Below are 27,709 nucleotides of genomic sequence, written 5' to 3' on the forward strand. Positions count from 1 at the left end.
TAAGCTCTAACTTATCTGAAAGTTAAAATACTCTCCTATACCCTCTGCAGGTTGCATATGATATCCTTTTCCTCTTGTGTTTATGAAATAGGGCAAGTTTTCTTGCATACTCCGGTATCATCACAGGTTCACTTAAATTCTGGAGTATATCACTGTGAGAATGAACGCTGCTATACCCACTAACCATATTTATTCCTTTACTTTTGCTGTGTAAATGCAGCAGAGATTCTTCTGGTTTTGGTCTGGATATCACTTACCTTAGGCAACTTATTAAGCAAAACACAATTTCCTTGTAAACCCAATTCTTGTAATCACTTTAATGCATTAGTAGATAATTAGTACTGATTTACATAGTTTGACTTTAGAAATGAGCTTTGAGTACAATTATTTAAACTAGTGATGGAGTACAAATACTCTTCCTAGGAAAGACACACTTATATACAAAGTTTATACAAAAATGTCTTAACAAAAAGTAAAAACTAAATTCTATGTATTAGAACTTCATAGTTTTCATAACTTTTCATGATCTTCCTCTTTTGTGCATAAAGTCTACCTTAAAACAACTATCAAGCATTATGGAAAAATTGAAACGAGTTTAAAAATAATTAACCAAAGCAGGTAATAGATCTTTACATAAATCCTCAGCTGCCATCTTTGAAAAAGAAATTGGCAAAGAAAACATGTAAAATTTGGTGCTGACTTTACAAGAAGTCTTATTAATTTGCTTTAGTGATACTGGACTTCTTCCAGAGTTGGCCCAGGTGAGAGATTCCAAGCCACCAACAGCGCGTCACAGCAGTTTGTGCTGGAGGCTCAGGCAGTCAGGGCACAGCTGGGAGAGGTGTGGGATGCCAAGCAGAGGAAACCGATGCACAGCAGCTGAAGAATCGCACTGTAAGAAATAACAAAAAACACTCGTTATTTGTGTTCATTTAGAATAAGATTGTATTTGTTAAAATGAGTATGAGAGAACCAGAACCGCAGCCTGCTTCCCTCAGACCCACCAGGTGGATCTCACCTCCCCCCTTCTCCTCCCCCTTGCATAAGGAACGTGTATCTGTGCGTAGGCATAAGCAACGTAGCTAAGAACTTTGTACTTGAGTTGGAGGCTCGACTGTTTGGAGAGTCAGAATATTAGCAATAGAAATGTAATTTTTAAATGTTTTATCTGCAATTGTTTTGTAATAATCAAACACTCAAAAATCTCCCTGCAATTAGTTGTAAAAAAAAAATAGTGGTCTGTCTTCAGACACACTTTTTTTTTTTTAACAAGCAAGGTCCAGTCCTCCTTAGTGGTATACACAGTATTGTTGTGTACACCACCGAATGTATTTTATCACTTTTAGAAAGAATACTGGAGTCTTAAAAAAAACAAAGAAAGATTTTGTTGTGTTGGGTTTGTACTGAAAACATAAATTTCAGACAAGCAGTTAGTTTCTCAGGATTTCAGAATTTCACCTTTAATGCCAGTTTTGCAGTGCATGCAGGTAAATGAACATTCCCATTCCAAGTCCATTATTTTTCTGTTCATATGATCCCCTTGACAGGGGTGTAAAAGAAAAAACCCAACCCCCAAACCACCAAGTTTTTTTTAATCTTGCCAGCGCCCTTCTACTACTTTACAGCTGCAGCACACGTCTCTACATAAACTCTTGCTTTTCAGATACTGTTACACCTAGTGCTACGGCATGATAAGGCCTCTGAACCAATCTGAAGACAGAAACCAGCAGGAAAGCTATGGGAGAGGCCGTAGTTTGCAGAAGAGAACCTCGGAGTTTGGCGTAGGTAATTCACAAACAGAATTGATCGAATGTGCTGGAGAAATTGTATTTTGCAAGTTCTCCCACATCTAATTCACCTTCTCCCTCCCACATAACAATTTTCTACAAGTGACAGAGATCACCTATTCTGATCCCAGGGGTAATTCCCCCTCCCCCCTGGAATGATTCATCTCACTTCAGCAATCTGCAATTTAGAAGCACCTCTGTTATTACCAGCTCCAGCTGTTATTACCAGCTCCAGCTTCAGAGCTTTTAGCATTCAAAGCTTTTACCCATTTAGTGTAGGTGACTTCAGCTACACTCAAGGAAAGAGCTCTGTTAGGAAAGCCCATGTAGGAGTTGAGCTGCCTCTCGGAGGAGGAGTGATCATTTTTCATTTTCAGGTCACACCATAAGACTAATTTTTGGATCTTATGAGACCTCTGGAGGAGGGGGATCTGAACAAGTGGTAAAGATGAGCAGCAGCAGAGGAGGTACCTATTGTTTTATGGTGTGGGCACTGTACTCCGGTGAGCAGGAGTGCACCTGGCTTCAGAAATGAGACATGGAAACACAGTTCTCACAAGGAGCAACTGCCCTCTGCTTTACATTAGAGAAGAGTGGCAGAAAAGACCTCACTGAATATTATCCTTTTTCAGTGCCACAATAACAACGCTACAACAGTATAGCATGTCATTGCCCCCAGTTGGAAAAGCTGGAAAGACAAATTGAATCAAACTTAGGTAAAAGCATTTAAAATTACATTTGTCCTCAGGAATAAGTTGTATCATTTTGTTACTGTAAACAAATATTATTTAATCCCTTTTAGAACTCTAATCATGCAAAATTACAAACACTACTCATATCTAAAATGGTAAATTTTAATTTTGAAACTTTTGTTTTTCCAGGAATGGAAACTGAGGAAGAAAATCTAACTCTGACTTGTGGAGCTGTTACAGCACAACCTGTCCTGGCAGAGATCAACAAACCGAAGAAATTCAGTGCCTAAGAAAACCAAGGGATGGGAAATTTTTTAAAGATCTCAAGGAAAAGATCTGCACATACATTAACAGAATGCAGAAATCCTTGTTCTTGGCCTTAAACTTTTAATGGAAATTATCCTTCCACGCTTAAGAAAGGTTGCACAACTCTCATTTTCAGAGGGATTATTCTCAGAATGAATGTGGGATAATTCATGAAGTCCACAACCTCAGATGGTGATCTAAGTTCAGTTCCTGGTAAGTTTGTTCTCAGCGCACATTTTGAAAACTGAACTGATTAAAAAAAACCCACAAAAAACAATCACACACACCCCCCCCCAAAGAATGCTGTAAACCAGATGTATTTGCTACTTTTGTCTCCTAGCAGCAAGCCCAACGACTGTTTCATTGAAAAGCAGACATACAGTTTTAAAACTGCTATGAGATATACATAGTACACAGGTACCACATAGCAATTAAACCTCCCAAGTATTAAAGATCTCATTAGATGCCTAAAGCCAAGAAACTCACAATCACTAACACAAACATCAGAAAATCCTGCTCTTTGCGGAAACAGTATCATCACCCATAAGCTTTCCAGCACTTAAATGACCGTTGGTCTCTTGGTTAATCAGCATTTCTGGACACATCCTTGCATCTCTACATTTCAACTTTATTTTGATATTCAATATGTTCGATAGAGGGTAGTCCTACATACTGATCACTCATGCACTAATACAGCTTTCAGTTGCATAAGCTCAATTAGTTGCAATAACTAATGGGAACTCTCTTCAGCTGCATCCACAAGTCAGGTAAGTAACTGCTTGCAAATCTGCCCTGCAGTAACAAAAATAGGTTGACATCTGACAAAAAAATAAATTCTAGTACAAACCAGAATGTATGATGATTATGGTTTTGCTTCTGAAATCAGACCTCTGAGATACACTTCCAGTCTATTGTTACACAAATGCGCTCAGATGGGAAGTACTTCCACAAGCCTTAGTTTCCATGACAAATGATGTCTCTGTGTGTGATGCTCTTACCTCTGTTAATTAGGCATCTGTTCCCTGTCCATTGGGTTCCTAGTTGGAGACTGAAAGGAAATAGATGCAAGTAATAAATAGTCATGTATATCACTGATAAATTAGGCCAGTGCAGTATGTCTTTCAAAGTTGAGTAATTCACGAAATACATACCTAGGATGAATCACTTTTTACATGTTTTACTTCAAATGTGAATATAACACGTGTCCTGGGGAGCAAGAATCATCCACAAAAATAGGCAGGTGTTGTGTGGGAGAATGACATGAGGTGGATTTTGTATAAATCTTACTTCTAACAGCATAGCTGGTCTTTATTGGTGGCAATTAGGAGAGGCTGAGGTGTACAGGGATATTCAGTTTTCCTGGCAAACTCCTGAGTCAACGCTTTGACTGTGGGCTTGCCTCATGAAGACCCGATTTGGTGACAAATGGGCAGGAAACTGGTTTTTGTTATTTTTCTTGATTTTTAAATTTGAGTATCATGTCAAGCTACAAAATACTTAAGAAACTGGAAATAAGCCAGGCTAAACATGTAGCTTCACAAGTCCAATGGACACATTGTGAACTACCAATAAGTATTTTCAAGACTACAGGTCCTGGTTGAAATGCATACTGTTGAAGTCATGAAGGAAAAAACCAAACCCTTTTCTATGACCTCCTTGCCCTCCGCACATACAAAAGCTTGTATGTGCTTCAGGATCCCGAGTTATTCCAGTTTTGCTAACTGGGTTGAGTAAAGAAGTTTGAGTTCCCATGGATCATCTTCCTATTGACCTATCACAGACAATGGAAATGCGTTAATGTGCTCAAAATTAAGTGCTGGTTTTTTAGTTTTTCAGGGAACTCTAATTGGACACTACCTGCAAGCTGGAGCAGCATCAACTGATGAATAAGCAATCTGTTAGCAACTTGGACTAAAAACAAGGTGCTGATGAGGAATGAAGCCAGACATTTAGGATGGTGAACGTAATCAATAACCTGCCAGTTTGCGAGGTGCATAGTGCTCTTTTGAGTGTTTTTTGGATGAAGCTGAGGAAGAGATTTGGTCTTTGGCAGCTGGTTGAGCAAACTTAATTAAACCAGACCTGCTTTACTGTCATAGGCATCTACAAATCTGGAAATCAAAATCTGGAAGAAGCAATTCCTTGGAGGATGCCTTTACTGCAGTGGATGACCTGTCTGTTTACGCTGCCTTACAGGAGTGGGTCGGTATTAAACAGTCTATAGAAACAGTTTGTAAAGTTGTCCTTCTTGGATATGAAGGCCACTTTCAGTGCAAGTACCCCCGATTATAACAGCTAAGAAATAACTAGTTTCGGTTGAGTTCCCTGTGGGAAAAGCCTTTGACCTTTCTTTCCACAGCAGGCCACCTACCTTGCCAGTCTTGCCAAGGATCCCAAGATTGGAACAGATGCAAAGACTGAATTGCTCATTTGCCCCATGGGTACATTTGTCACCAGAGGACTACTAAGCATCCGACATGTTTTCTAAGACCTACCTTCATTTAAAACTATTATGTAAGTTGCTGGCATGGAAATAACTAGAAAAAGAGTCAAGCTTAACACTTAACATTTGCCTAATGTAGTATTGGTCTTCTGCGGCCTCTATCTTGCTCGTTACCTAGCAGTGAAGCAGTGACACCTACTACTCAGTTCTTGCTACTACACCAAGAGTGGAGAACAGAGTATCAGTCATTCCCGGTTTTGATGAGGAATCTTACACTATACTAGCTGAATCCCCTAAAGACCAAGTTCAAAGTTCCACAGAGATTAGCTCTGAGGGGATACCTAACGACAAGCAATTCAAACCATCTCACGTAGTTTCTGCAATCTTGCACTTATTTTTAGATGCTGGATGACTAAATCTGTGGGATGTGGCACATAAGGTGCCATAATGTAGCTGCAATAGAAGGCAGATTTTGAAATCTCATTTTCAGAAACAGCTAAATGAAATTCATGTAGGTAATTCAAATATCCAAAGATGAAGATAGGCATCATACAGGTTTTTTTAAAAATTCCTATGTGCTAGAAAGTATAGACATGGAATGAATGTGAAAGCTGCATTGTCTTTTAAATACTTTATAGGAAACTTGTCATCCTCACATCATTGCTGCCATTCATTCTGTTAGCGGACATGCACAAACCCAAGACTCTCAAGCCTTTTATGCTCAAGGGTATAGGCAAGGAATCAGTTATCACAGAGTAAGCTGAGGTCTAACCGGATTTGTATGCTCATGCCATACACCGTCTACCTTAGTGTGAGAGCACAGCACCTTACTGTGAGAACAGCACACATCCACCTTGGTGTGGGTGCATTCTGGCTGTCCCTGTCTGGTAACATCTCCCAGAGGAGACCCATAGCTGAGGACTTCAACTGCCAAGACATACCTCATAAGTTCAATGCTGTTGTTCTCTCCATTCTTCCTTGTCTCCTACTCTGTAGCATTTCACGGTTGGCAAGGTGTCTTTCCAAATAGTGTATGAGCCTCGCCTACAGATATTCCCATAGGCAATAGGCTACTTCTAGTTCAGTACTTTGGTGGTGTTGGGAAAGATGCCAAGGAAAATCTTAAATACCTTAAACAATCCATGCCACTCAGATTTCAAAATGGAGCTTTTGTCCCCAAATCATTTATGTATTTCCATGAAATTTTATTAAAGGCATTTATTGTTGTTGTTCTGTTGGCTAATATCTTACTTCCCTTCTTGGAAAAAAGAGATTATCAATGTCTATGGGCAAGACCATACATATATTATATAGTAATGAGATAAATCATTGCCTGTGCCTGTACTTTTGGCAAATGAACATTCTACATGCTTAGTCCTTGTTTAGTTGTTCTTAAAACAGGTTTTTGTAGATATTTCACTCCAAGAGTGACAGAACTTTTTGCTTTGCAGTTGATTTTTTTTTTTTTTGGGTGTTATTCAGTCGTATATTAAACTGTTGCAAAACGAGACTTGAACTTTGAGATAGCATCAAACATTATAATGGAAGACTGAACTGAGTGCCACTCTCATTAATTACTTTCATTACAGTGGAAGCAAGATCAAACTTATCAAGAAACTAAAAATTATATTCCATACTAATTTATAGGAGATACTTTCTTTTCTCATTAAAATAAAACCAAATTCCTTTTCTAACAGGCTTCTGATGTAATCGCTTTAAATCCTCAATCCAGTCTTCAAAAACCATCTATGAAAAAGACTATCCAAATCCTGATTTCAAACATGGAAGCTGGAGACGGAGGCCTATGTTTTTAAAGGTTCAGAGGGAGAGTCTCTATATAGATGTAAAAACTCAACTTCATTAAACAAATCTGTGAACTGTTAACATTCATACATACCGCTTTATTAAATGGCACGTGGAACAAAAAGTCTCTAAACGGAATGCTCTCTGGTCTGCTTTCCTTAGGAACTACAAAAGAGGAAAGAACATGATTGTCATTTTTGTTTCAGGCAATTTATTTATGTCTGGACTTAGGTATATGTCTTCTGAGATCCTGCTTTACTCTTGCCATCAATAGGCCTCCAGCTGTAGAGGGAGTTTCACCTTTTAGAAGTTCTTATTTTCAAGAATTTATTATCAAAGATTTAAAGTGCACTGCTGGACAAGGCAGGGGCCTCCATAATGATTCTTCATATTTCTGCAGTGTAAAGCTGCTGATTTATATGCATCACAGGCTATAAGACAGTGTAACGGAGGGCAGAGAGGTTAGGATCAAAAGGGAACAGCGTCATCGTTATCTGAGTTACTGGATAATTTCACAAAATTTACAATTCTGGTGTTGATACTACATTTCTGCTGGTATGATTCAATAACCAAACTCTGGAGAGAGAGGACAGTTACAGAGGCAGGACTGACTTGGCCTTAAAAGGAAACCCTACAGACAAATACTTCCCAGGAATCAAGCTCATGTCCTCAGCAGCTTTGCCTTGCCTATAGAAAACAGCTTGCAGGAACCAATGCAATTATCCTGGGCTCCGAGTGCCTTGGGAAGGCTTACGGACTGAGCCTGTTCACGTGCTCAGGATGCTGCACCCTTACCAACCAGGGAGGATATTAAAGCTGAAATATAAGTAGTCTGGACTGCAACTCTGCCACTGGGCTGGCAAGAATTTCCCTTAATTACAATATCTCACAAGTCCACATAAATACAACAGGGTCTGACAGAATAATGAAAGCAGTACTGTGGACTATTTTTCTCTCTTGCAGCAAGGAAATAACGCATTTAGGTGATAATTTTAAACAGTGATATACAAATGATACTAAGTAAGTCCAATGTGAAAAAAAAGAAACACTAGATTTCCCTTCCAAGAATGTATATGTACTGAAGTTTACAGAAATCATAGGCCTAAAGTCAATACCATCTAATACAATTGTTTCATAACAAGAGAAAATCACTCGCAGAAAATGCAGGTGATTTATACTGCTGCAGATGGCATTCAATCACAAAGGAAAAAAAAAAACAAATGCATCTTAAATGTCCAGTGGTACAGCTTTTATTAATGACTCACAATACTAAACTGCTGTAGCAGAGGAAAGTTCTTCAAGAATTTGCAAGTGCAAAATGATAGGTGATTTACAAATAAAATATTGAAGTCATCAAGTAAATTGTTCTAAAGAAATCATCTATACTAATTGTGATGAAGCAGTAGGAAAACAGGCTACAGAAAAGCTGAGTGACAAAGACTTGGTAAATTTTCCGCCCCATTGACTCTCAGTGAGCTCATCTTTGGGATGAAAGCTTGACCCTGCTGAAGGCCAGATTGCACTAACATAACTTAAATGGAGTCAGATACAGAAAACGCTCATTACAAATTCAATGCCTGATCCAAAAGTCTGCTTATGGTTTGGATCAGACCTTTGCAGTATACTTACAGTTCAAGGCTTCAGTGTTCTGAAAGGCAGAGAAAGTGCAGCTTACCGTTCAGATTTTCCTTCTCTGGTCTGTTTCCAATAGTGGCATCCCTAAGGTGGTGCACTCTTTCCTTTAAGTAAAAGAGAAGTATAAAATCAGCAGCAGAAATCAGTAACAGAAGTTTACTGTAGAAATAATGACTAACTATAAAAAGCTGGATTCTTCAGCATTCTAAACATCAAGCTTCTCTTCCAGGAAAATAATTTTAAAAGACTGAAAACCTCTATGATGTATTATGATAAGTAGATGTTAATTTTAGCATTTATACCTAAGAGTCTTGTGGCGTTTTTTTTCCCATCAGTAAGTTACACTGATTCTGGTGTTAGATTACAGAGGCTCGGGGGCTTATTTTTTGCTTTGGACAAGCAATTTTTCCTCAAAAACTTCCAGTGAAGACCACACAACTGCAGTGATAGCATGAAGTAAATTCATCACGTTCATATTGAGTACAAAACCAAAGAAAAGTCACCCATGCAATGCAGGGTTCAAACCACCACTAGAAAGTACCTTTTTCCCCTGAAGCAGTGAAAACAGCCCAAGTAAATCCTCCTTGAAATACAGCCACTTTCTAGCTAAGCAAGAAAAAGACGACATATGGCTTAGTGCTGCTATCTGCACAGGTTAGATATCATCTTCCTCCACAAGTAACTCCCCTGACTGATAAAGCAATACCAGCAATTCCCATCTGTGTGCTCAGTCACAGACAGATTCGGAAGGGGGCATCCACCACATTCTCGCGCTGCTGCGGGACAGGTAGTGCTGCTGATGCCCAGCCTGGGAACTGGTCTCCTAAACTCTCCTAAGCCCTTGCACTTTTGCTGTAAGTGTCCCACTACAATGACAAAGCTCATGCTATTCTTCAGTAAATGCCAACACAAAGAGCATTTAATCTCTCCTTGTTGGCAGCATTTGATAGCTCTCCCAATCTGTAGAGTAGTAGACTGGCTTTGGCTTTCCTCTCTCTACTAAATGCACTTAAAGGACAAAAAGAAAATATTTTTATTAATGCACGACCTCATATAAAATGAGGGCATAACCTCTTCCTCCAGCTGTCTTGTTAGAAGTCATTAACAAACCTCCTGACCATGCCTTTCTCCTGAGCTTCTAGCTTTGTTGCAGTTCTTTCAGTGACTCAGTGTGTGGGCTTTTGTAAATCCTGGTTTTGTGCACCTCAATTTACTCCATACATCGAACATAAAGGAGCTGAAAAGCACTGCTAACACCTGTGAATTTCACTAAGTAGATTCAACACTTTCAGGAAGGCATAAAGCCTGATGTAAGTCACCATATATTAACAATGTACATTTGATATAGGTACGTTTCTGTTAGCTGACACTGTTCGATAGTGCATTTGGTTTGTTCAGCTATAGGTTTGTGATTTCATAAAAGATGCATAGACCTAAGCATCACCTAGCAGTTTAGAACAGAAGTCTCAAAAGACGAACATATTTCACTCAGGATTTTAACCGAATGCAACACCACCTGAGGTTAGGCAAAATAAATTCAGGAAGCCTCTCGAGTAATCAAACAACAGTGGAAATGGGCATCTAGAAGATTCAGAACCACAAGCAGCAAGTTCCTTGGGAGCTGATGGGCATATAAATCATGACTCTTATTTTTGTCCTCACACGTAGGAGCCAAAATACAAGAGTTTGTGTTTGGAACTTCTGATCAAGATTCCCATTGAGAAACATAAATTTCAGGCTCATACCTGTTGAGTGGACTGTAGCCTCTGTTTTTCATTTTGCCACTGTTTAAATCTGTCAAGAGCTTCATTCACAGAAATTGCCCCCTTTTTCACCTGTTCCTGCAAGTAGATGAGTTCTTCCTGCTCAGCAGGGATGGTGTGCTTCACAGTGCTAGCAGTTACTGAGTCAGCGTGGCCTCTATGTGCTGCTACAAAATGCAGAAAGACAAAGGTAGAAAATATTAACCCATTTCATTCCTTTCTCTTTACAATGCAAGCACTTTTTTCAACAAAGGCATGTAAGCAGTGATTTTATAATCTGACATCCATAAAACCACACCATCTTTAGGATGGCTCCCCACCCCCTCCCCCTTCTTCTTTTTGTTTGTTTGAGGTTTGGGGTTTTTTTTCCCCAATGAGAGAAATGCAACAAATCAATGAGGATTCCACCATTACTCTTTGGCAGCAGAGTAGCATCTTAAACATTTCGTTTATTACTATTGCCCTGATCCATGGATTCTCCATTAGTGTCAGTTCAAATAAGAATTTCCTTCTAGCTCTACAGCTAGAGTACTGACATTTTAAAGGAAATTGCTGCTATGTTAAGCCAAAAAAATCCACAGTGCCTTTTTTCCCCCTTCTTTCTCCAACTGCACACATTACATTTCTCAAAAGCTGGGGCTGAAATTTGGTCAGAAATAATTTTGAAAATTTCACATGATTTCCTTCCCCCAAATTATTAAATACATTGCAGTGACAAGAAAACATTACAACCGAGCCCTCCTAAAGATTATGATACCGGTGCACAACTGAAGGGAAATGACAGGGAGGTGTGTGTTACCAGATTCACAGCTTGGTCCAGGGAGGTGTAGCACTGCATATCTCCAGGATACTGATACTGAAATAGCTGATCCAGAACACACGAGCAGCCAACAAAACAGGGCTCTCCTAGCCCTGTATGAGGCTATTGCAAAAGGGGGTGTGGGGGCATGTGTGTATTTCCTCAGAACCATAAAAACTACTCTGTTTTATCATAGAATCAAAGAATAGTTTGGGTTGGAAGGGACCTTTAAAGGTCATCTAGTCTAGCCTCCCTGCAGTGAACAGGGGCATCTTCGACTAGAACAGGTTGCTCAAAGCCCCGTCCAACCTGGCCTGGAATGTTTCCAGGGATGGGGCATCTACCACCTCTCTGGGCAACCTGTTCCAGTGTTTTACCACCCTCATCGTAAAAAATGTCTTCCTCATATTTAGTCTGAATCTGCCCTCTTTTAGTTTTAAAACCATTACCCCTTGTCCTATCACAACAGGCCCTACTACAAAGTCTGTCCCCACCTTTCTTCTAAGGCCCCTTTAAGTACTGAAAGGCCACAATAAGGTCTCCCCGGAGCCTTCTCTTCTCCAGGCTGAACAACCACAACTCCCTTTTGATGTGCTACAACTCAAATAACAACTGGACTGCCACGAGTTAATTAATTTTACATCGATCTTGGAGTACCATTTACAGGGAGAGAATTGTTGCTCCCTACACTGCTGCCTCTCCCTGGCTGGAATTAGTGCACAGCTGGGCCCTCCTGCTCTTCCTTTATTTTAATTGCAACGGAGGAAGGAAACAGAAAAGCGTAAAGTAACTCTGACTCTACAAATCTTTCCCACAAGAGTGTACCTTTTATTTTTCTTTCTTTAATCTGATCTCTTAATGCTGCAATATCATTAAGGATATAAATCATATGTGGGAAAACAGATGCTAAATCAGCCAAAATCAAGTCACAGCAAATCTCTACTAGTTCTACTGAAAAGCATCAAGGCAGTTAAAGAGCTAAATTAAATTCTGTACCTGGCTTCCTGGCATCGCAGTACATCCTGTCGTTGTCACTGGGTGCTTGAGCAGCCTTTTGCTGAAACACTGTAACAAATTTAAGAATATAAGGAAGTTGGTGAAAAATGGCAATGAAAACCATCACACATTCTGAATGAAGGAAGAAGACTCATGAAAGCAGGCTGGAATAAATTTCTTGTTCTAGCCTAGGAATACTTCTCATCCCACTTGTCAGTCTAATGTTAATTACTGGAGAAATTGTTCTGTTGCACAGAATAGCAGGATGACTGATATTACAGATATTACGACAAGAAGCTTTGAAGAAAATAAAATAGACTTATCACATTAACATATTACATGTTTAGAAACAACAGCTAGATCTCAGAGTTCTTCACATGGTACAGACACCTACCTGTAGCCTGTTTCTTATTTTATAGGCAAAGCTAAGGCAGAAAAAACCTTCTGAGTGAAGGTAATGATGAGAGTAATGACACTGCTTAAGAAAGAGCACGTGTATATTTTTGTCAACTTTATTCAAGCACTAGGAACAGCAAAGCATGATCCCTTGTTCCATTAGCGTAGCCCATCATCCCCACTGCTGTGAGGTGCCCAGCGTACAGACAGCCTGGATATGCCCTGAAAGCTGCAGTCAAGCTTTTGCTGGCGGCATATGTAAAACCTGGAAGCTGGGAATTGCGTGGTTTCTGACCTAGCTACCACCATGTAGGCTTTCCCTCTTAAGTCTCAGTCCTGATTTTAGCTAAACGAACTGATAATCTAGAATAATTCCTTCTCATTCAGTCATCCTTCTGAAATCACTGCAGTACAGCAGACATGCCAGTTCAATGGAACAAATCTTTGCTTGGGCACCAAGGCCCAATACAACAGAGCTCTGCTCAAGTGGCAGAGCCGGCACATTCTGCGTGGTACCCGCGGTCCTGGCTTCTTGCTCCTGCTGACCAGGGAAACCCAGCGGACCTTGGCTGGCTCCTTGTCCGCCTGCTTAGGCTGCCTTGTACCGTGCATCCACTTCTCCCAGGGAAACTTGTGAAACGGATGATCAAGATCGCTGTGACATCTAAGCCCTGCACATGCTACATGCAGAAGTGAGGAAGGAACAATTCCTAAGGGTCTATTTTCTGCACTGCAGAATAAAGTCTTTACACTAACTCCTGAGTAGGCTTGTATGGAAGGTGGTGATGAATGAAAACAGCTGGGGACTTGATGTTCCTTAAAATGTTCTCAGGCTAAATGGAGAGAATAAAAGAACTATATGGGCAGCACAATCTGCTGGTATTATGCCCCTAGCTTCAGCCTAACACTGATAGACTTTAACTTTTGCAATACTCTTCTCTGCAATTCTCAAAGAATTCTACTAAATATGGTTGCAGTGTTTTCTTCTATACTTGAAACAGTATTCTCTTTTTAAAGAGGAAACTAAAGTGACCATAACAGAGAGGTAATGCAGGCAGCCTGAATTTTACTGCATAAGGAGGAGAAGGGATACAGTCAATGTCCCTGATTAGAAAGCACTTTAATTGATAGGCTTTGAAATTTCTGCTGAGTTTTGCAGTGTTGGAGTAATCAGAAATGGAATTACTCTTCCAGTTCAAAGCAAAATTATTAAAACCACTTTACATGCTGCGTCTTGCTGAAATGATTTTAGTTAGCAGCAAGTATTCAGTGTGGGTGAGGTCAGTGAAAACTAATTCCTGTTTCTGGAATGCCTGGAAGGATGTATGCACACACAGCTGTATGACTGCCACAGGTTTAGGGAAGACTCCAGCAATTTACTCTTTCATTCCCGCATTCTAATGATTTATGAACTGCTTGAGTACAGTAGTGGAATGAAAGAAACAGGTATTCTTGCACAGCGATATATTCCATTATTTCTTATGGAAGATAAAGTGAATATTCCTTAAGTAAAGCAGTATTAATACAGCAATTTTTAAAAGTGTCAGAATGCCACAGCTCTTCAACTGCGGAAGGATATATATATATCTTCAGAGCCTCTCTGCCATAGATAATCTGATTAAAAAGTTGCAGTACTTCTATTATGCTTTTTTACTTAATGTGCACCCTTCAATAATATCTGTATGATAAGAAAGAGAGTCCTTTTAATTTTTAATCACATTGTGAGTGGCTAAACTACCCATAGATGCTTGTAGGTCAAAATCTGCAAATTAAATGTTCTGACCCGATATATACTACATAATTTTTGTCTACGATGTATCTCCTCTCTAGTTTCTCAGAATTAAAGGAGGCTGAGAGAACTAGTAAGTAATTCCACTTTATTCCCTCTCCTCTCTTCAGTTGCTACAGGACACAGATGAAGTTCTTTGCATGCCCTAAATACGTTTTTATGCCTTAGGTAGGAAGATCGCTTTTTAGGAATATAATGTAACCTCGATATTTCTCCAGGAAAGAAACTCAGTAAGAAACTTCTGCAATATTTTGTAGGAGGACATGAAACCAGAAAACATTTTAAAAGGGTGACAAAACACAAGTTTTGTGGCAAATATGCAAAACTCTGGGAAAATCCCTAACAGAAGGCTTGGAAAGTGAGTGGGATCCAAGAAACTCTGAATTGCCTTTTTTATCTCAAATCAGACTAGCTACAGATGCTGTTTCAAGCTGTCTGCACATACAGGTAAATAATGTTATGAGGCTTGAAACATAGTTAATATTTTCATGGTTATCACCGCAAATAGAAGGGATCTTTGAAAATCTAAAGTCTCGTGTGAATAATTCTGTATCAAGAAGAGCATTTTATAGTCACACGCTGTGCAAGAATCTGTGATAAGTATAAAGGGTCTAGAATGAGAGAATGAAATTTTTTACAATAGCTGCAGGCTGACAAAAAGAACAGGAATTTGATTTTCAGAAGTAATTGAGGTTCTAACACAAAGCTGTAATGGTAAGGAATCATAGATGCACTACGGCCTTTCAAAAATTGCTTAGTGATAGGCCAGAAAGAAGTGATCTAACTAGAAACACAGGCAATCAAAACGTGGAATGAGTTACATTATGAGAGAGAACAACTCATATCAGTTAAGAAGCAACGATCAACCAAGATATGGTTTCTAATTTACATTTTACTTTAACCATCTAAACTATGAAGCATGTTGCCTAATTTGTTTTATTAGCAACATTATCTTTAAAAGTCAACCAACACTATATACAACACTTGCTGTTCAAATAAAGCTAGACCGATGCTCCTACCCCTCTGGAAGACTACGTGAGCTAATCATACCTAATACTTACCTCCTTACTCAACACATTCAGCAGAACAAACACAAAGGAGAAAAGACACCGTGAAAAAAAACCAACCCAACCAATAAATATCCCTAATTTGAATTCCATTTGCTTAGGGAAATTCAAGATGCATTTATTCATCAGCTTCATTGAGCTGATTTTCCAAACAAAATTATCTATCACCATGACTGTTTTATTTAGGAAACATTCAAAATTAAAATCCAGGGGAACAAAATCTTTACAGAAACACAAGGCTAAGTGATAATGCAAATTAATTAATACACTAGGGTTGTGCTTATTAACACATCTCAACTCAGTTGCAAATTACAGTGAGTTTGTAAGCCTCCTCCTTGTTCTTAGCAGGTTTTTTTCTTCATTCATTTTAGAATTGTCACATAATTAACTTATGATTAACGGAAGAATGGAGAAGGAGGGGTGAATTGCTAGTTGGGATATGTTGCAGGGAGACACTCCTATCTTTGCCCACTCAATTTTTTTCCCATTATTTAAACATTTTAACATTTAAACTGTGTGTGCATAGTACATAGGCAAATAAAACTTGCAAGTTCTTTTTCTGGTAGGGATTAGATTGTAAATTAGATGTAGCACAGCAAGGGATGACAAATACACAGAGAATACTAAGGAAGGAATAGAGTAGAACGATGTTTATTATTCAGGAGATGAGAACTCTGCAGATGTTTGTTCACATGTTTTTAGATCTCATTTTCCTTTTGACTGTTTTGTTTGCTAACACACTGAGCATCACCCAGCACGAGGACTAGACAGAGGTCATCAATGCAATGTTAACCAATGAGATGATAAAGTCCCACTCCTAAAATTTATACAAAATATTTCACATATTTAAGATTAAACCAAGAAATTCTAGTGATTCATAACATGAAATCAGCTATGGAAATGGGACACTGTAAACAGTATGGCCTTTTTATTTATCCAAGGCAACAGAGCTGAGCACTGAACAAAAGCGTATCAGCATGCCTCATGACTCTGGCCTAGTTAGGTCCAAGCATTTGTAGACAAGGGATGGCTCGGCTGTGCAAGGTAGCGAAGGCTCAAGTCCCAGAAGCTGTCCTGGCATGGTACCATGGGGGTCTGAATGCACTTACACTGTCAGAAGGCAAAGGAAAAAAGATTGGCCAGTTTTAACTGCACTGCTGTGAGAAAACCAGTGATCGACCACATCTAAACTGGTACGGGAGTTCTGATCTGTCCTAAGTGTGCTGCCTGACAGTCAAGACATCTCTGTGAACACACAACAGGCGTTTCATCAGAATAACAGCTAGGTGATGTCAAATGCACTTGCGAAAATACCAAGCTGCTCCGCTATTTGCAGTGGCCCAATGCGTGCTGCCTGAGTTTTTCAGCTACAGCATCACATCCAACTCATCGCAACTTATCCAAGGCTGTTGTCAGCCTCTACCTTACACAGCCACATAATTAGTCAGTTTTCTCAGATCAAAAGTAAAATGACTTTAAAAAGAATCACAGTATAATGACAATGTGAAAACATTAATCCAAAAATAAACACATGCTCACCAGCAATTCTCTTCCCAATTTGCAGTGAGCTTCTGAGTCTGGCAAATATGAGCTCAAACCGGTTAGAATCCCAGCAGCCTTGGTCAGGGAGGGACCTCAGGAGACTACACAGAGGCGACTCCCCTACACTGAGGCAAGATAATAAAAGTAATACCAGAATCCCTTCTTACGGAAGGGGCAAAGAGTGGTGAGAGGAATAGGTACTGGTGGTTACTGGAAAGTGCCGTTCAGAAGGCAGTGTCAATGTACTTGCTGTACCATACACAATGAAGGGAACTCTCCCACTGTTGCTCTTGTCAGAAATTTAACTTAGTGGATTGTAGAAGTTGGAAGGACACTAGCTATGTAACTCAAGAATATTTGCTCCAGCATAAAAGACTCGAACATGCTTGTGCAGTCCCATTTTTCTTCAGCAAAGCAAAAAGGGGAAGACTCTATATCTGGTTTTACCAGAAATACGCTATTTAGAACAGTTTGCTTTTCAGCTAGGCAGCATCCTATAAATGTTTTCTCTCTGTGCAGCTTATTCAGTACATGTTTCAATCTACCAAAGTTAAGATAGCAAAAAATCTGACTGAATGAACACAGCAGATGAAGCCGGTATACCACTTCCCAACCAGGTCTGTAAAAACAGTCTGAGTGCTCTAAGACAGCTGAACAGTGGTTCCTAGTATTTTATTCATGGAAAAACACCCTTAAGTTGGGGATACATAATGAAATTCATCTGCAGTGCAGTACTTTATACTCACTGTAGGAAAGTACTAAAAAATTCCTCTGTGGGACACAAATGTTTTGCAGTTTGCATGGGCTCTGAGGCTTCACTTTGGAAACCCCTGCTTTAGAGCATTTAAACAATCTGCATAATAAGAATTACTAACTCAGGCTGCGCTCACTACAGTTGCCAGTAATCAGCCTGATAAGTTTCCAAGACCCTAACAGTTCTGTTCTAGAATTTGTTTTTTCATTTCACATGGGTTTATGTTGTGTATTCTGTACATGAGATATTCCGCCTCCCTAAAAATATCCGCTGGCTGCTATTTTTCCTGCATACCCTGTGATTCTGATGAGCAATGAGAATGCTATTCTCTTCTGGGATAGTAACTGGCAAATATATTTTTCCACTTCTAACTTTTAACCCTAGCGTGAAGTCCCACAGACAGCAATCTTTAAAAAGTAAAATGTTGCCAGTGCACAGAGGGGAAATACATTCCTTCAGGGATTTGTGAGAGGTTTGCAAAGGAATAAAAGCTACAGCATGTGAAGTTTTATTTATGCTGTTGTAGGACAGGTGCCCTTGCTGCAGAGAACCCCTCCATTACTGGTGGTCTCCGATAAGAGGTAAATCATCAAACTGGGACAGTAAGGTAATTCTTAAGCCCTGAGGCAGTCCTGGTAGGTCAGACTTCAGAAATGCAGGGAGGCATTACAGAAACTCATGCACCTGTCCTATGAGTGCACTAGGGACTTGGGTTTCCAGCTCAATCAAATCTGGTATCAGTAGGAAACATTAAAATTGCACTGTAAACTGAAAACACAACACCTTCATACATTTATTTAACAGTTGTTTTGGCAGCGCACAGTTGAAAAAACACAGAAATAACCTACAAAGGAATACTAAGCACTTGAGGAATGGCAAGGGAGCGCACTAAGAGTGCACACCATCTGGACAACAAACTATTTGGCACCGCTTTGCAGCTCCATTGGTTGATGCGCCTTTCACACAGAAGGCAGAATTCTTGCAGTGGTCTAAATTAAAGAACAAATGTACTGTCTGTTTGTTAAAGATGCGGTAAGTTTAGCAGGGTTCAATACAGTAGTCTGCATGTTCATTAAAATTTGAAAATAAATGAAATTGAGTAAAAGTGATTAGAACACTTATGTTTTAAATCTTTCAATTCACTCATGTTTTCCAGAATTTATTTGTCAGCAAATTCAGGTCAGATGCTCAAACTGTAAATTGTGGTAGTTCAGTTCTGACAGCTTGCATCACTGAGTGCCTAGGTTTTGAAGTGTAGATCCTGCTCTGAAAGAAACTCCTAAAATGGGCTTATGAAGTCCCGTGTTTGTTTTCTATAGATCAACAGCTCCGCTATCCTATTCTGCAGAGCACCAAGTGGTAATCTACACCTAGCAGGTTTTCTGCCTACAGTAAACGTGAGCTTCCATGTATTTGAAAGCTACTTATTACAAAGAGGACTATTGGCTCGTTTTCCTGTTTCCATTCTCATAGAAACACCACCACTTTTGGTTAAAGGACAAGATACTCTTTTGTAACTTCATGGACTTCAATGTGTGGTGAAAGCCCTCATGGGAATTCAGCCACTTGATTTGTCCTGATGGATACAAAAACTAAATTAAAAAGGAGGCACCAGCACGCAATTCAAGAAACAAAAGGCATTTCCACTATGCAGTGCTTACACCTTTTTTTTTGCCAATAAATGAGCCCACGATTTTCCATCACCTCTGTGGGTACATAAAAGGCAAAGGAAATCCTCCTCTTGCATCTCTGCATGGCACCATCACAACAGTACCTGCAATCCTTGGAGCATGAAGCTTGTCCTTTCCATGAACTCCCAAAGTACAGGGGGAGCCAGCTGAAGTGACTGTGTAGCCTTAACACAGTCCTCCTCTGTGCAGCATGCTCCATTCTCTAATTTCATTTTTCCTGTAGGACCTGTGTCTTACTGAACACCAGAAGAGAACGGTTCTGAAGATCAACCAGAACTGTGCAGTAAAGTCAACCTGTTTCTTACAGGAATATTATTTGTTTTAGAAGGTAAAAGGTATTTAGTGAATGGAGAAAACAGAGGAGGGAAGGATGCCCAACATGAAGCAACTAAAAGTTGCTCTGCAGAACAGGACTTCTCTCTCCAACAAAGCCCCAACGTAACACCAGACAAGTCATGTAAGAAGCTATCAGGCTCATGAATCTCTGACGTTAGGGTGCTGACCAGACATGCTAAGCATTTAATTTGAAGTTCTGAGCACTCCTAGCAGCCACTGAAATCAATGGGATCTCTGCTTTGAATGAGTAAAGTAATATATAATACTGTTAATCTCGAGAATGACATCTTAGTTACATGTTGGGCATCCAAAAACTCAATGGCTACAGAACAAACCGAAGGGTTTATCACAGGAGGGTCTGAAACAACACATTGGACCTAGGGCGGGTGCAAATTATTTTTTAAACAAAAATGGGAAGGAAATACACTGAAGAGTTTTGCATCTTCTGCTCACCTACTTTAAACAGTAGATGAAACAAAGTATCTGTGAAAAATAGCAGCATATGGCTATACACTTATGGACTGTATTGTAACGTTTGTGGCAGGGAGAAAGAAGTAAAACAGCAAAACTACCTCAATTCTAACTTTCTGATTATTTCACTTTGCAACTTCTGCAATGCTCTTTTAAACATAATATACGAAAACAAAACCTGAAACTATCATCAATTTATTTGAGGGATGAAAAATGTCTATATGCACTAGCCAGAGTAATTTTACTTTACACTGATTAGATTAAATTATAAAGCAATAGCTGCAAACACATGCAGATTTTAATGTTGGACTGGAATGAAATTTTTTGGTTCTTACAGCTGAAACAATCTTTTTTCCCCGATTATAAGCAGTTTTAATATAATAAGCTGGAAACTGGGATATTGCTAGACTGGATGAAGAATTTTTTAACCACTGTGGAGAAGGACAAAAATTTTTCAGCTGAAGATGTATCACTTCTGTCTAAAATGTCACTATCTCTCTCAGAAATTCGTGCACAAAACAGGAGAGTAAGAGACCCCAGACCTGGAGCTAGCAGGACAGCCAGGCAAGATAGAGGCCTGAGTGGTCAACTGAAGCTTTCTTGAAGGACTTCCACTTTTCTCATTTATTGTGTATGTAAAGGAACTTGAGCCAGAGGCTGATTTCACCGAACAAGAAGAAACTAATTTGTCTACTGCTACCTGCTCATAAAAAACAAAGCTAAAAGCCTTGGGCGTGTGTGTATGTACGTGTCTGTGTGTATATATATGGTGTAAAAGAATCAAAGTCCCATCAAAGCAGTTCTTCTGATAGTCTCTTCCTTAGTGAACAGTTAGCGTAGAGGAAGCAGAAACACTCTAGTGCAATAGAAGACAGTAAAAGCAATCTCTCAAATAATGCATCTTCACGGTATGGGTTTTCAAGTCACTGGCCTGTCTGTGATGATGGAGGATCAAGATTTGAGACACCACTCTAGCAATTTCCATAAAAGCAGCCATCTCAGGAGCAGTTGTAACAGGCCCCCTATACACATCCGTTCTTGGATTACACTTTAACTACTGGGATGATTCATCCTTATACCTCCTGAACATGCTGAAGAAAGAGCAATTAAATGACCAATATATTAGCCCACGCATTCTGGCCCTCACCTGGAGTTACACAGCCTGGAGGAAGAGAGCTAGTTAGGAAGAATAAAATAAATCACTGACTGAAATAGGCATGAAAACAGAGGTGCTCCTCTGCATCTGGTAGGATGATTTGGGTAGTATTACTCCTGTTTTAGTGCAAAAGGTGTGCCAGACGGAGTAAGCGATCTACTGGTGTCCTTTCTCAGCCTGGTTTTCTACCATTTATTCTTAGGCATACTCTTATACATTGGCAGGTTTTTGTAGAGGAGTCTGGAAATGCAGACAGTATGGATTTGGGGGCTTACACAGAGATCTCTACAGTAGGTTCACAGAAATTCCTTTTGTTATTTTGAAATATGGCTTCAGTCTGAATGGGATCACAAGATACCTGAAAACCCTTTCAGCCTTACATTTCCATAAATAATCTCAAAAAAGTCCTCCAGTTTTCACAGAAAAGGCAAAAGGACATCATCCTTCCCCAGATGGCCATTTCTAGCATCTTGCATTGGAGGAAGGATATTTGAAAGAATTCTCACACAGACATTTCTCCCTACTGTTCTCATCAGAAAAAAAAAAAAAAAAAGGCTAAAATCTCTCAGAATTAAGTAAAAACTGAAAGGAAAGGTGATTCAAATAGCACATTCTGTGTTGCACCATTAAAACAGGCACACTCACAGCTAGCCCAGCAATTCTTAATATTCCATTTTATTGTCATAAGTTTTGTAAAATTAAACCAAAAAAAAAGTGATGGTACCTGAGATGCAAATTGAAAATTAACATTAGTCAGAGATGTTCTTCGCTCATTTGAAAGGTGAGGATAGGTTGACTGAATCAACCAATTTGTTGGTTTGAAAGTAACTGAACAAGGATCTTAGTCTTCTAGAAAAATATTATTCATCAAATAGAAGAGACACATATATATTTTACAAGCAAATATTTACAAAGCAGCGGCACTAACCTTGTACAATATAGGGAGTGTTCTCATCTCTGACCGGCGAACATATGGGACGAGGGGCAGGGGCTGGTGGTCTGTTCATGATAAAAGACCTGCGTTCTTTCCTTTCCTCCTCCTCCGCCAGGATGAAATCGTACACAGATTCATCCAACACTGCAAAAGTGTACGGGTGTTCCTCCTCATCATCTCCCTCACATGTATCTTGGTCTTCTCTGTAGCATGCTGTTATGAGTCCATCACGACGTTCTCTTTCACTCCTGCTCTCCACAAAACTCCTCTCTGAAAAAGAGAGGAATTGTGTTCCATATATAAGGTAAAGAAAGGGGATTAAGACTTAACTTAAAGCTTTAGAGTTTCCTAAAGTAACTCAGAGACCTAATTTCACTTCTAAACTAAAGTGCTCTGATTTTCAGAGGCTTCTGATCATCTAAGTCAGTAGAGAGGATGTCCCAAAGGAATAATTCCAACTTCAGGGCCTCCTCATGATTTCACATTAGATTATCAAAAATAGATGCTTAGCTATTAGCCCCAAAATAAATGGGCTTAAAAGAAATACTGAGTGCCCCACCTGCTCCCATGAGAGTAACACAAACATGTTCTTTAATGGTGAAGCCAAGTAAGTGCTACCAGTGGCCCCTGGCATTTTGGAAATCCAGGCTATTTGTTAGCTGTTGCAACAATGACTTAAGAATTGAAACTTACTTTAGAAAACATTAGGTTTTGTCTTTCCTGCATTTTCAATGTCCTGCTTGGTTTTGAGGGCTTTACTAAGATGTACTGTAGGGCAAGGTAAAAAAAAAAATTAAAAGCCCCTTACAGCGTAGAGGAAATTTATGACCTCTTATAATCTATGCTAACACTATCCAAACCCCCATATCCCAGTGACTTCCCTGACTCTCTGTACTCCCTATATTTCATGTACTTCATAGTACAACTACTCAGAACTTGCTTTTGTTTAACTTTTACATTTTGCAGCATTAAAAGGAATCAATGAGTTTCCCAAAACCTGAGTTTGTTTTGATTTATCTGTAAAAATCCCACAAACTGCTAAGAGTTAGAAGCTTTTACCAAGGCTGCTGTTCCCATAAAGGTTTATAACTTCCTTGCACTGACTACTCATCTTTCCTGCAAAAACAGTAGACCTGCCTGGAATTCTTGTACTGAGTCATGTTTTCCTCGTGTTGTAATCTACTGCCTGTACATGTGTATCTGCTAAACTAGGTTGTGGACACTACTGGTGTTTCCAATCCTTTGGCTGCTATTTAAAGCATTGCGTTACCTGTTTATAGGTTCAGAGGAGCTAAACAATCTTTGTGTGATATATTTATAAACGGGATGTGTCATTTATAAATGGGATGTATTATTAATATGTACTATCAACATGTATTCTGCCTAAGATATAAAAATGTTTTAAAACAAGTGGGATTCACACACCTGCCATATTTAATATGAGAAATTTGTTTACGTGTCACTATAAAAGTTCTGTTTGTTTCTGTGTAGGATATTCTTTCTTCTACTTCCCACAGGGGCACTCTCATGCCACTGCCAAAACAAAGACTTCAAGAAGAGGGAACTTGCCTTTTAGGTGTTCCACAGCAACACCTAAAGCAAGGGGCTGACTAAAAACACGTAGCAATGACTCATTAGAGTTCCTCTGTGAAAGCAAGCATCATCCTCATTTAGAGGAATTCTGAAACTCCCCACCCCATTCCCCAATGATGAAACCAAGGCTAACACTTCAGGAGAATTCACAGCATGTTTAAAGGAACTATTTACACAGGAGCGTTTTCAGACAAACTCTACCTTACCAGCATGGGATTCCGCACAGGACACTACGGAGCCAAGAAACTTTCTTTGCTGGTACCCACATACAGACAAGCAGCATTTGGCAGATAGGGTCACATTACTACTTGATGGTATAGCCACCTGAGAGCTATTCCAAGACAGGATTTTATATCACACCTACACTAACAAATCCTGTATGCCAAGCCTGAACCCTCGTTTATGCACACATATAACTGCAGTTGAGTATTTTGTGGGAAGCAAAACACATCTTGAACATTAATTTTATTCTGCCCCTCATTCTCTTAGAATGCACCTATGACTTCCTGCATATAGTTAGCTTTTTCTTTCACAGCAGAAAATGGGAGAAAACCTACTTATAGTGGGGTCTAAGGCTAGAAAGCTATTTCTATTTATGTGAACTTCAAAGTGCTTGATGATGGTAATTTAAGACTCTAATAGGAGATGCCACATTTGAAAACAAAGTTAACAGTAATAAGCAGTGGAGAAACTGAGAAGCAATTTGCGTAAACATCAGTACTGTCCATGGCAAATAATAAGGGTTTTTTTTCTCTATGTGACTATTTAAGACCAGTATTTAAGCTTCAATTATTTTCCTTACTTATCTTTCCCAATGAGAAAAAAAAATGATACTCATCCCTTCTGAAACAGATGCAAATAGTATTTTGGGCTTATCACCTGAATGAAACTACAACACTAAATTTTAAACTTTTACTCTGGGGCAGAAGTATTTTTAAAAAAAAAAGGTAAAAAAAAAAAAGCCAAAGCATTTCATTAAAGGTCACAATTTCTCCCTCTCTCTTCAATCTGCAACACAATATAGCTTTTTTATTTCTAACATCAACATTGGCTAAAATGTGATAAAATACTGTATTACTTCTCTCCACACAGTCACTTTCTATTAATTCTACCTGTGAAATTCTAAGCTGTATTAAATCAAGACAGTATTTAATATTTTTAAATGATAATTACTTAAGTCAACTTGACAAAAATACAAGCTCAATCTTTTGTTTCAAGACTCTCTTGTAAATCCAACGCATCCTGTATTATTTGGCAGCAATCTCAGATGGGCAGAGTGAGGAAAACTTGAAACCTGAATGCAGCAGCCCACACCACAGTATTAGCTGGCATACCTGGTCATGAATATCTTGATGCAGCAAAAGTTCATATGAGCATGCTTGCTTTGGAGAATGAGGGCCATACTGCCTAGCTACTGCTGTTAGAAGAAGCGATCATACATAATCTCTACAACAGCACCTTGTCTGCCCTTGCACATGTTTGTAGTTGGGGTTATTTCCTCCCAAGATTGTACCTTGTGATAAATTGTGCAGATCGTCCTGCCTTAGGATGCCCGGCAGATTTCGAGGGGGAGGAGGGGGTGGCCTCTTACAGAAAAAGCAGCCTCTTCCGTTCTCTTCAAGATAATCAGGTATGCTGGCATACAAATTGTCAGGACTGTTTTGAAAGCTGCATGAATCTTCCTCCTCTTGATCTTCATGTTCTGTCTCCTCTCTACTGTCTTCTACGTCATCTTTCTTTCCCTCATCCACCTCAGCTTCTTGCTGGCATCTTGATCGAATTCCATATTGATCTCGTCTGCTCTGCTTGGCTTTTAATGCTAAAGAATGCATTATTTTATTTAAAATTTGCCATCTGGAAACATTTTCTCTTTCAAGGATTCCCATAGAAGCAACACAATGGCTAATAAAACTTTTATGAACTAATACAGTAGGAAAGCTGTCAAATACACACTGTCAGTGAACAGCTTTTTAAATATTTACCAAATCAACAGTGGAAGTTTTTATTATACCTTACTCCTCTGATACACATGCAATGTTAAACTTTTCTAGAGTTGCTGTCAGAATGAAATTACACACACTTACCTTGCATTCGTAATTTGTATTACTTGACTTTCAATGCAGCACAGTGCAACACTTAGTAAAATAAAGCTGTAGCTCACGTAACTGTGTAACTTGTTTTTATACAAGGGGGTTTAGGGGCTTATTTAAATCGTTCTAAAATGAAATAAACATTGCCCCTGGGAGACATGGCTGTACTCCTGTGGAAATGGAGCTCTTCTGTGTTTAGTAACCCACAGACCACAGAACAGAAATATAGCGGAGGGATGTGAAAGTGTACATTTTAATCACTATGCACAGCACCAAGATGTGGGTAGTCAAGTAGTCAACCTCAGTAACATAACAGAGAAAACTATAGAAGTCCATCAGCAGATTTACAGCCAATGCTTAGCAGGTAATACCGAGCCCTTGACGTAGGTTTGCACTGAGTTATCCTTTGGTGATGCCTTTCTTTCACCACTGACTCAAATGGGAGATAAGGGCATTTAACTGGCCAACACGGCCAGCTGTTACAATCCATGTTCTTCTTCCATGTGTCCACACTGAAGTGTTTCCATATAGAGCGTGATAGAGACAGTGAAAATCTATCAGGGCAAGCCAGGTTTCTAGCCCACATTTTCACAGTGTCTATCATCTACCTAGCTGTGCTAAAGCAACCAGTTTAAACATAGCAAATAAGAAACATCCTTTTCATACCAAATATGAGACAGTTGAAAAGATAAAATTGTCAAGAAACAACTAAGATAGAAACAAGATAAAGTTTAGCTTTATAGATCCATGACACTGTAAAACATATACAAAATATATGCCATCAGTAAATGCAAACAAACAACTTTGCAGTTCTCAAGGGGAATATATATGACCACACAGATTATCAACAAGCACATCATCAATCTATGCTTAGATGTATGAACATCAAGCTGCAAAACGTCTACTCTCTGTGCCTCCTCACAGGAGCTGGCCACATCTGTAGGCAGCGCCTCCCCTTATACGAAGGCTGTTTTCTGAGAACTTGGAGAATTCAGCTGCTTTCTAGATTCAGAAAAGAGATCAACAAATTTCCAGAATTTACCAGGAGGGGTGGTTGTACTGAGGTCTATCTTACTGAGTGATGACACTGTTATTGTGACTGAATCCCTTACCTGCCTTCCCTCATCTCATAGATGAATCCCTTACTTGCCCTCCCTGAAAGTTGCAGTAACACGTGGAAACTGAAATTATTAAAATAATTTGCCCCCCCCATTTGTCCATAATCCCACTCACTTAATACAGCACAGGCTTTGTTACCGATAAAGCTAACAACATGACTTACTCATGGCTGGTTGAGTTTCTGAGCCTAACATAAGCATGTAAGTGTCGTCGTCATCTGCTTCCTCCTCGCAATTGGTGAAATTATCTGCTGTATTAATCTAGAAAGAAAAATAAAGGACAACATTTGTTTTGGTGACATCATCCCCAAGCAAAGCTGTGCAGGGTTAGTGAGGAAACCATTAGCCTGAGGAGAAACAGCAACATTTTCTTCTTTTGGTTCTATCCAAAACTTATGTGTATTTTTGCAGAGATTGCAGCAGAGATTTCTCCCCTACCTTCACACCTTGCCATCGATATAATATTCAAAATTCTACGATGGGGAAAGTGGAGACAAATGTTGCATTCGCAACTATGTAGTGGTGTACGTACTATAGGCAAAAGAAAT

The 27,709-nt window shown here is 39.3% G+C and overlaps 1 protein-coding gene across 5 annotated transcripts in view; it reads right to left on the bottom strand.

The window, feature by feature from the left end:
- Positions 1-305: 305 nt before the first annotated feature.
- The window catches only part of BANK1 (B cell scaffold protein with ankyrin repeats 1), a 146,815-nt gene continuing 119,411 nt past the window's right edge, over positions 306-27,709 (bottom strand). For 4 of the 5 annotated variants that reach the window (XM_075751523.1, XM_075751526.1, XM_075751521.1 and 1 more), the window contains 9 exons: positions 27,326-27,422; positions 25,467-25,772; positions 22,355-22,630; positions 12,225-12,293; positions 10,412-10,596; positions 8,707-8,770; positions 7,126-7,196; positions 3,784-3,833; positions 306-892 (listed from right to left, as the gene is read on the bottom strand). In XM_075751523.1, the coding sequence (XP_075607638.1) occupies positions 3,789-3,833; positions 7,126-7,196; positions 8,707-8,770; positions 10,412-10,596; positions 12,225-12,293; positions 22,355-22,630; positions 25,467-25,772; positions 27,326-27,422 (1,113 nt within the window). In that variant the 3' untranslated portion in view covers positions 306-892; positions 3,784-3,788. The remainder of the gene's footprint in view (positions 893-3,783; positions 3,834-7,125; positions 7,197-8,706; positions 8,771-10,411; positions 10,597-12,224; positions 12,294-22,354; positions 22,631-25,466; positions 25,773-27,325; positions 27,423-27,709) is intronic. The other variant, XM_075751522.1, reaches the window with a different exon arrangement.

This window comes from Balearica regulorum, chromosome 4, assembly GCF_011004875.1.
Source record: "Balearica regulorum gibbericeps isolate bBalReg1 chromosome 4, bBalReg1.pri, whole genome shotgun sequence".
NCBI classification, from domain to species: Eukaryota; Metazoa; Chordata; class Aves; order Gruiformes; family Gruidae; genus Balearica; species Balearica regulorum.